Raw genomic sequence first — 10,639 nt, 5'->3', positions numbered from 1 at the left:
TTGAAATTACTAAAATATCCTTGTATGGGAAAGACATAATGTCCCAATTCCCCTTTCAATTTCCATTTAGTCCTAATTCAATTTTGACTTCCTTTCTTCCACAAGTTGATAGGCCATTCTCTGTTATTCTTCTTCTTTTTATCATCATCTTTTTCTTCATGAAATTCCAAAATATACTATTGTCATTCCCAAAATATACTATTGTCATTCTCTTAAACACTCACTCGGTTGAAGTAAGTAATGAAAGTCTATAATATTCTTGATGGGTATTTGAAGAAGGAAGAGAATGTAATGTTAAATTTCAATATTTTGGCTACTTTCTTTCTCAAATTTTTTGAACCACATGTTGTGATTCGTGTTTATGTTGTTAATTTGTTAGTAATGGCTTTGATTTTTTTATTTAATTTTTTTTTATATCATCGAATTATAGCTTGGATATGGGTTCCTTTCCCAGTTTGTCATTAGCTCTTATTTTTTAAGTGAATATTTTGGTAAACAGATGTTTGGCGATTCTATTTGTTGTTTTACTATGAAACATGTATTTCATTTTTTCCGTCCAGAACGTTTTACATATTGTTTTCTACAAACCATAACGATATACATCTTATTATCAATAATGTACAAAATTTGATATTTAATAAAAAATTTACAATTTTTATGTTAATTGCAGTTATGGCCATCAAGGATATGTTATGGATTTAATTTGTTATCTAGCTGACCATAAGAAGTTAGTTGAAAGCGCTTGAAAATGAAAAAAAGCAATGAAAGGCAAAGGGAAAATATCGATCATTCTTGTTTTAAAAATAATTTCTTGTGTAAGTTTGTATAAAGTTAGAGAAATATTGAAGGTCTATACAATGCTATACCAAATGGAGATGTCAACTTTTGTCCCTATAATGTCTAAGGCTCCAACTATAAAAAAAATTAGTCATGTTTGCTCCACTTGTAAATATCAAACAGCTAGTATTAAAACTTAAAGTTGTGCTATTGTCGTGACTTGTAATTTTATTATTTTGTACTTATTGGAAGCATAAAATGATTTATTAGATTTTGTAGTCATTGTGCTATTCTCGTTTTTATGTTATTAGAACAAAGTTAAAGTCTTTTTACGTTGTATTTTTTCACATTACAGACAAACGACTTTTATACCGTTATAGTTGACGCATATGTCGTTCCAATATGAAAAATGCACAGATTCATATAACGACGTTGAAATTGTTCCTGAAAAATAAAACGATATTGGTGTTGTTTCAATACAAAAATTGCACTAATTTGCATAAAAATATTGAAATCGTTCTGAAACACAAAATGAAATTGATGTTGTTCTAGTATAAAAATACGCCACTTTATTGATTTTCATAATGACATTGAAGTCATTATAAACCAATAATATGACATGGATATCATTATATAAAAAACTTACACAATGCACGCGAAATAAGGAGTCGTTGCGCTCACTTCCGAGGGATCATTTGCTCTCGAGCGGTAATGATATTGATATCATTATATATCTATGTTGTTGTAGTTATTATTCGAATTTGAACGATTTCGAACACGTCGAATTTGTACTAAAACAATATGGACATCGTTATGTTATTTCGTGGTTTGCTACATAACAATATAATTATCGTTTCAATACAATTTTGACAGCATCAATATCGTTTCAATTTAAATCATAAATAAAACAACATATATATCATTTAAGTTTATATAAAAAGATATGTAAATCGTTTCTGCTAAAAACAACGATTCGACGATCCATAACCACCCGGCATATATTCGACATATATGGGATGATTGAAATAGGTCATCAAGTGGATTTAATCTCAGTCAAAAGAAACTGCGAAAATATTTTTGCACCCACGATTATATACAACATCGAACTATTCCTACAGAAACAAATATCTTCGTTCGCGTTTTTTTTTAAGTCATTCGAGTGGTACAACCCACTTGATGACCTCTTCTGATCGTCCTACGTATTTTTGAAGGCATGATGGTGGTTGTGGACGGTCGAATCGTTATTTTTAACCAGAACGATATAATTATCATTTTATATGAAAATAAACGATATCTATGTCGTTATACATGTGATTTGAATTATAAAGATTTCAAACTCATCAAATTTGTACTAAAACAATATGAATATAATTACTTTATAAGTGAGTTTGATACATAACGACGTCATTATCTTTTCTATACAAGTTTGATGACGTTGATATTGTTTTAGCTTAAATCATAACTAAAACTACATAAATATCGTCGCAGTTAAAATAAAACGACAATTATATCGTTTCTGCTAAAAACAACATTCGACCATCTACAACCATCAGACATGCATATGATATATGCAGAATGCTCAAAATAGATAATCAAGTGGATTCGATTTCACTCAAAAGAATCTATGGGAATATTTCTATTTCCACGATTGTATACAACATTTGAACTATTCTGAAAGAAAGAAGTATCTTCGTTCATTCTTTCTAAACCATTCGAATGGCATCAACCTACTTGATGATCTCTTTCGATCGTCCTAGGTATGCTAGAGACGTGTTGAGTGGTTGTGAAAGGTCGAATCCTTATTTTTAGTCAAAACGATATAATTAAAGTTTTATATGAAAAAAAGAAGAAGATATATATGTCGTTATAGTCGTTATTTGAATTGGAACGATTTCAAACTTGTCAAATTTGTAATAAAATGATATGAATGTCGTTACTTTATTTGTAAGTTTGATATACAACGACATCATTATCGTTTCAATACAAGTTTGACGACGTTAATATCATTTTAGCTTAATCATAACTAAAACTACATACATATCATTGCAGTTAAAATAAAATGACAATTATCTCGCTTTTGCTAAAAACAATAATTCAACCATCCACAACCACCAGACATGCATCTAACATATGTAAAATGTTCAAAATAGATAATCAAGTGGGTTCGATCTCACTCAAAAGAAATTATGGGAATATTTCTGTTCCCACAACTGTATACAACATTCAAACTATTCAGACCGAAAAAAGTATCTTCATTTATTCTTTCTAAACCATTTGAATGGCATCAACTCACTTGATTACCTCTTTCGATCGTCCTAGGTGTGTTAAAGACGTGTTGAGTGGTAATGGACGATTGAATCGTTATTTTTAATCAAAACAATATAATTAATGTTTTATATGAAAATAAATGATATCTATGTCGTTATAGTCATTATTTGAACTGAAAGGATTTCAAACTCGTCGAATTTATACTAAAATGATATGAATGTCGTTATATTATTTGTGATTTTGATACATAACGACATCATTATCATTTTAATACAAGTTTGACGACGTTGATATCGTTTTAGCTTAAATCATAACTAAAACGATATATATATCATTTATCGTCTTACTATATATAAAACGATAATTATAAAAATGACGATTTGGTCGTCCACGGTCACCTGAAATATATTTATTATACGTAGGATGATAAAATAAGTAATTAAGTAAGTTCGATCTCATTCAGTAGAAAGAAAGATAGTATCTCCCTTAGTTTTTTCTGAGTCATTCGAGTGCTATCAATTCACTTGATGCATTTTTTCGGTCATCATATGTCGTTCTAATTATTATTTAAACTGTAAAGATTTCAAACTCAATAAATTTGAAAAGAAACTATACATATGTCATTCCAGTAATTATTTTGTGCCTCGGGAAAAATTTCAAAGTCGTTATTAGAATAAGAGCATTTTATACTAGAACGACATCAACTACTTTATGTGTCACCGGAATGAAGTGTATATCGTTATATGAATATGCACAATATTCATATTCTGGATATGTAAAATACATAAACTTGAAAATTATAAAAAGTCACGAAAATATATAAATTTCAATTACATTTAATATCTAGTTATACCGTTCTCGTGTAACCACTCTTGAAACGATATGTATGACATTATAGTTACGATTTGAATGGGAACGATATCATTGTCGTCAAAAATTGTATTGAAATGACATATATGTTGTTTACTTATTTCATGGCATGCACCTAAACCTGTTAAACAGTAAAGCAATGTGTGTTCGATATCGAAAATGACATATACACCATTTTTTATATTTCAGGAACGAGTTCAATGTCGTTATACAAATCAGTTAAGCAAAGTGTATTTGATGTTGAAACGATATCGAAGTCATTTTATGTTTTCAGAATGATTTTAATATCGTTATGCAAATAAGTGAAACAGCATCAGCAGCTCATTTCCATCCACATTTTTATAAGTTGATAAGTTATATTTTACGATTTCTTCAAACTGCAATATTTTGGTGCTGACTCATCCGAATCGACTTTTTCTCAATTCGAATAGTTCTTATTAATTATAAGCTTTAAAATGAGTCTAATATCGATATACTACCTCGCTTTTTATCAAAATCTAATTATTGGACTCTAAATAAGATATGATTTTAAAAAATATTTTTTGTCCATTTTTTTTTCAAAATATAATGATAAAATGTATTTAAAATTTTTTTTGTATGTTATAATATGTGTCTAATGAATAAATGACTTAGTAATTATTTTTGACTAGTTGCTAAATTGTGTAAATGTTAAAACTTTGGGTGCATCAGAGATCAACTACGGAGAAGAGATGACCTTAAATTTAAAAAGAAGAGTTGGTATTTTAAGGAGAAGGTGATTTTGAAGGGGAATATTTTTTGAATTTGAAGGAAAAGAAGACTGTGTGTGTTAGAACATGAATGCATAGTTATTAGAACCAACCCGATGATCGACTCGGAAAAAACCACTAGTTCAATGGTTCAATCAGTGAGTTATTGTTAAATTTTAATTTTAATTAAATTTTATTTTTGAAGTGAAAATGAAACAATTTTTTGAAATAAATAAATAAATAAATAAATAAATAAATATATATATATATATATATATGTTTACAAAAACAAATGACCATGACATGCCATAATGGTTGCGTTGTTAAAATATTTTCTTGCGATCCAAGGTTCAACTCACGACTCCAGCAAATTTAGAGAAAAACTCCAATTCCTTCTTCATTTTTGTTTTACAAGTTAAGGGTAAAGAAGTCTTTTGACACTTTAAAATAATTAAAGCTCCTTTTATTTTTATAATTTTGGTCAAAGGCCAATTGAACAAAATGTGTTTTAGTAGTGGCCTTCCCAACTCATTTTCCCAATATTTTGCTTATAGCTAAATACACAATGATGGTTGTAGGGGGTTTGTTTCCAGAAGATAATAGGTAGCCAATTAGTTAGGTCAACCACACAAATCATCAAAGACTATCAAATGGGCCATGAGCAACATTAACTAAAAAATGTTTCAAATGGCTTCATTAATTTTTAGATCAAGTTGTTGGTTTGGGTCCCAACTTGTGGTGTTATTTCAATCCTTGGCCAAAACCCATGAAATTAACCATTAAACATCGTCCTAAGATTCATTGGGTATCAATAAAATATGTGGCCATGATGTGGTGTCCCTCTTTTGGTGGTGGTGGTGGTGGTTTTGGGGGGGGTGGGGTCAAGCAGCTTTGTTCTTTTTTAAATAATGCTATCTAATACAAGTAATGTTAACTGATATGTCATTTTACATGTGACTCATATTCTCACTTTTTAAATTTCATGTGGTGCTAAATAGCCCTACATTTTTTTTTAAATAAAGTATTTATTATTTAGAATGTTAAATGAATTCAAAGAGAAGATCATGCATGTTCGTTAGTGACCGTGCTGAGACATAGGCTAGCCCACATTTGAAGGCGAGGCCGTTGAGACTCATGTCCACAGCCAGCGTGGGGCCACATTAATTGTAAATAAACTTGCATCACATTACAATTATTATTATTTTTTTTTTGTGATTTTAGTTTTATAATTTTCGACAGCCATATCAAAATTAGATCCTAGATTTTCTAAAGACTATGTTTCTTTCAAGTTAGAGGAATTCATCAATTTATATATAATAATTCCTCTCGTAAAAAAAAATTATATTGCCGTAAATGAAAATTGCTCTTTTACTTGCATTGTATACCAGCTTGAATCTCATTTAAATATTAAAGTTGTAGCATCTTTCAGCATAGTTTCATATTCAACATGAGCAGTGAGCTAAAGGAAAGGGCGGGTCACCAACTCAATGAGTCCAAGGTTCAATTGCTAACCATTAATTGAGCCGGCGACTTCAACTTCCTTTCAAATACAATGAAAACCATTTTATTATATAATAAAATAGTTATGGAAATTATCATTCACTAAAATAATACTTCATTTAGTTCAACCTTTATTTTGGGTTTGGAGGGGGAGGGGAAAAACAATAAAGAATAAATTATTTTATATATAATGAAAATGATATTATTATAAAATAAAATAATTATGATAATTATCATTCGCATCATTAATCCAATTTTATTTTTATTATTATTATTTTTTTTTTGAGTCTTTATTGGTGGGATGGGGCAAAATAATAAAGATTAAATTGATGGGATTATGTGAAATGGACCAACTATGAACTATGCAAATAAAAATTTAAGGTTAAGAACTGAAAAGACTGATTTTAAAGGTCGAAGGGTGTATTTATTTTCTACATGTGCTAAAGGTGAAGACTTATTTTGTGAGTATTAATAAAAGGTTTTTCTATTTTAACCTTTATTTCCCCCTAGCTTAAAAAAATAAGAGGAAAAATGAATGACTTACAAAAGTGGATGTTCTGATGTTAGAAATTGTTTGACAAAAGTATGGATAAAATTTCGCATTGAATAGACATGAAAGTATAGAACAAATTTAAAGGTCTCGATTAATCCTCTTAATAAAATTAACATTTTAAATTCAAACTCTAGTCTTAATATGCTATTAAAGTTTATTAAGCTACAATGAGCAATTCGATTCCATTAAAACGAAAAATCGAGCACAAAAATTTGGTAATCGAAAATAGAATTCAATTCCTTTGAAATCCGAGTACATTATTCAATTAATAAAAATCAGCCCATCTACATATGAACACCAATAGCCAACAGGAAAACGCAAATGAAACCAAAATACATAATAGAATGAACCAGTATGGATACCGCACTAGTCTTGAAGTTTCCAAACTCAAAGTACCAGTTACCACCCGGAATCTGAATCAGCAGACCCGGCAACAACAGAATGAACAGCACAACGCCCCGAAAACCGGACCCCAATACATCATCATCTATGTCTATGGAACAAATTTTCTTCGATACAGTGCAATGGGGGTGGAAATGTGGTTATAAAGGTTTAGGAATTGGAAAAGGTGAAGCAGGTTACATGATGAAGTTAATGTGGATTCACGCTTAAGTACATTTTGTGCCCGTTTCCTCCACTATCACGCCAATTTATTCTCAAGTTAATGAAGATTCCATCGCTGAGTTAATGAGTCTCCATTTTTCATTTCCAGGATTTAGCCCAGATTAGGAAGTGCCCAAAAAAACTTAACATATCCCGCATGATAAATTCCGTAGGGTTCATTCATTGGAAATTGAAAAGGTTTATTTGTAATTACCTTCTTTACGTTACTCATCATACCCTTTACTATGAATTAAATGGGGGTACTTAAGGGTTGATATATGAATTTTTCCCATGTTAATAATAAAATATCCATTAGTGAGAAGGAAAGCAAGCAAGAATGAGAATAAAATTTCTTATTTGATGATGACGAAATACAAAGATATGGGCACGAAGAAGTAAATAAATCAACGTGAACGTTTGGGTTCAATTATTGGCCCAGTTAAAGGCAATGTAAGCATGAGTTAGGAATTCACTCAACAAAATTATAATGAAACGGTTGAAAAGAGAATAGCATTAATAGCAAATTAAATTCCCATCTAAGGAGTTATGGGATATCATTGTTTATAAGTTACATTTTTAATAACTCATGAGAAAAATTCTATGAAAATGGAAAAGTAGAAAATCCTTTATTAATTTTAAAAGTATGAGGAGGATTCACAAAGGTGACGTTCCCTAATTCAAAAGTGCTTAAAATGAGAATGAAAATCAATTATTATATTTATATTGGATAGGAAATAATATTATTGAAATGTATGAAGAGTATTCAAGTGATGAAAGGCATCATAATGGATTCAATGGTTATTGTATATCTAGACCAAGGATTCAAAAAAATTATGTTTCACAATGATTTCGTGTATTAGAAATTCTACAAATATGTTGTGTATTTGTAGGTCGAGTTAGAGCTTTAAATAAAGCTAGAAATAAGCACGTTATTTCAAAAATTGGAGTCAGAATTCTGAATCGGCGACTTATGTCTATTATCCATAAATTAATTGTGATAGCTAGCTACTTTTACTAAGATATAAATTTATTGTATTATGTCAATATCGACAAATATATCAAAGACATACTATAATAAAATAATTGATCTCACATGGTGTAATAACGTGGATCCACTTTTAAAAGTTTACTAAGAGATTAAGTATACTGCATATTGAGGAGAATTATTTTAAAGCCCACTATGTAAGAATTTTAATAATGATAACCCAACATTGTTGATTGAAAATCACAAGATGTTAGTTCAATGGGATAACCAAGTTATAAAAAATCAATGAGCACTTGAAATATAATTCATATCCATTTTATAATAAGAAATGTGCTATCTAACACATGTTTATGATTAGTTAAAGTTTTAATTATCCATATAGCTTACATAAACAAACTAAGTGTGGTGTAATGGTACTCTTAATAGGAGATTATTTATGTAATTGTAAATTGGGATTGCTTTCATAAGAATGTTTAGTGCATGAATTCTCTGAAGCACTTATGATATCTAGGAATGATTAATGGAGTTACTTTTGCAAGTATTAAAGATGATGATGATGATGATAAGTAGAAATGATGTTATTGTCATCTTCCATTAAAAATTATGATAAGTAGAAATGATGTGATTTCATTACTCAATTTCCTATTACTTCATGCATTTTGTCAAATTCTTATCGCCGAATGTTACTAGCAGGTAGTTCCTGCCTGGTTGAGCTGCTTACCTATAAAAGGTGATCTTATTGAAGTAAAAGTTGTTCATGAGCAGCTTTGCACAATGGTCGAGAGGTAGACAATGGAGATGGCTCTAATTTGGCATTGTTGGAAACCAAACTTGTTGCTAAAGACCTTCATTTAAGTATATTGATCTGTTTTCCTCTTGTAGGTTCGATAGGGAACTTCTGGGTCCCAACAATCAATATCTTCCCAAAATAGTCGCCGTATTTGTTGAGGTCAGTTCTCACTATATGATAAGTGAATAAATTAATGTGCATTTTATGTTGTGTTGTGAAATTTCGAATAGAGTATTACAATCTAATTAGCCTGCACTTGACTTATACATGAATATGCTTTGAACCTGTGATCATTACATTTTTTTGTCTAGTGTATTTAGAAAGAGAGAGAGAGAGAGAGAAAAATGTATTGACTATAAACTTTTTCCACTGCTATAGGTCCTACGTGTCATTACATAATTTTTGCTCAAGTCCTATTTCTCAGGTGAGCAATGGCTTTTGCTTGCTTATTTATAAACTATTAAACATATAGGAAATGTTTGAAGCCTTGTCGGCTTATATGATTGCATTGTTGTATTGCACCCTTGTCGGGTTATATTGACTTTTGTTAGATTTAATCGAATGATCAATTGTATAGACGCACGTAGTCATATACCATGGTGCCTCCTAAATATGAGTCTAGAACTCAAAAAATGAAAAAGGAAATGCATAATACAATTTTTTTTCCTGAGGAGGGGGGCCTAATTTATAAAGTTCGCCTCAGGGCCCTGACAGCATAGGACCGGCCCTGGAGGCATGGTGAATTCAACCAACAAGTTCGGAATAATTGCTGTAAATTTTACTATGCAAATTATGTAATGTAAGTTCTAAATTATTAATTTTTGTTTCTATCATCTGCTTGTGCTAAATTAGAAACAACAAGATTATGGCAAATTTTGATCTTATCTATTTTGATTTAGGCGTTCAAATCAAATCAAATCAATTATCCAAATCTGCATAATAATTATGGCAATGTCACGAGCATCTCCAATGTATTCTATAAATTATAGTCCACATGACATTAAAGTATAAGAATTTATTGTCTACGAGGCATTTGTTAGGCAATTTGTTGTCAAACAACCTTCTCGGATTGTGATATATTTCGGTTTAATTCCCAGTCGGCTTTTGTAGCGACAAATAATAATAATAATAATAATAATAGTAGTAGTAGTAGTAGTAGTAGTAGTAGTAGTAGTAGTAGTAGTAGTAAATCTTGTGCCTCGTTTTAAAAGAAAAATTCCTTGTAAAACCCAAAAATAGTTTGAGTTATATTATTGCGTCTCTACGACCCTTCCTAAGAATTTAATTAAAGCTTTGGTCGTGATAGTAAAGTTATGTGCACTTGTTTTAAAAATTTTATAAGGTGTTGAAATCTCTTTTAAACGATAAATATTTATTTTGATGACACTTCTTAATAGTCCAAGTTAATGTTTTGCTCACTATAGTAATGTTGGCTCACTTGTCTAAAGATTTTCGTAAAATGTCGAATTCAAATTTAAACCACAAATTTCCTATTTTGAGCTGGCCGTGCCGAGTTATTCTAATAAAATTAAAGTGTTATCTTTGAATATATATATATATATATA

At 30.0% G+C, this 10,639-nt stretch overlaps 1 protein-coding gene across 1 annotated transcript in view; it reads left to right on the top strand.

The window, feature by feature from the left end:
• The window catches only part of LOC111373947, a 17,479-nt gene extending 7,864 nt beyond the window's left edge, over window positions 1-9,615 (top strand). Inside the window, exons 4-6 of the mRNA XM_022996550.1 lie at window positions 8,978-9,069; window positions 9,167-9,233; window positions 9,547-9,615. Of these exons, the coding sequence (XP_022852318.1) occupies window positions 8,978-9,069; window positions 9,167-9,233; window positions 9,547-9,615 (228 nt within the window). The remainder of the gene's footprint in view (window positions 1-8,977; window positions 9,070-9,166; window positions 9,234-9,546) is intronic.
• Window positions 9,616-10,639: the final 1,024 nt, after the last annotated feature.

This window comes from Olea europaea, unplaced genomic scaffold (assembly GCF_002742605.1).
Source record: "Olea europaea var. sylvestris unplaced genomic scaffold, O_europaea_v1 scaffold1185, whole genome shotgun sequence".
Classification (NCBI taxonomy): Eukaryota; Viridiplantae; Streptophyta; class Magnoliopsida; order Lamiales; family Oleaceae; genus Olea; species Olea europaea.
This window is presented reverse-complemented; position numbering and strand designations above follow the sequence as displayed.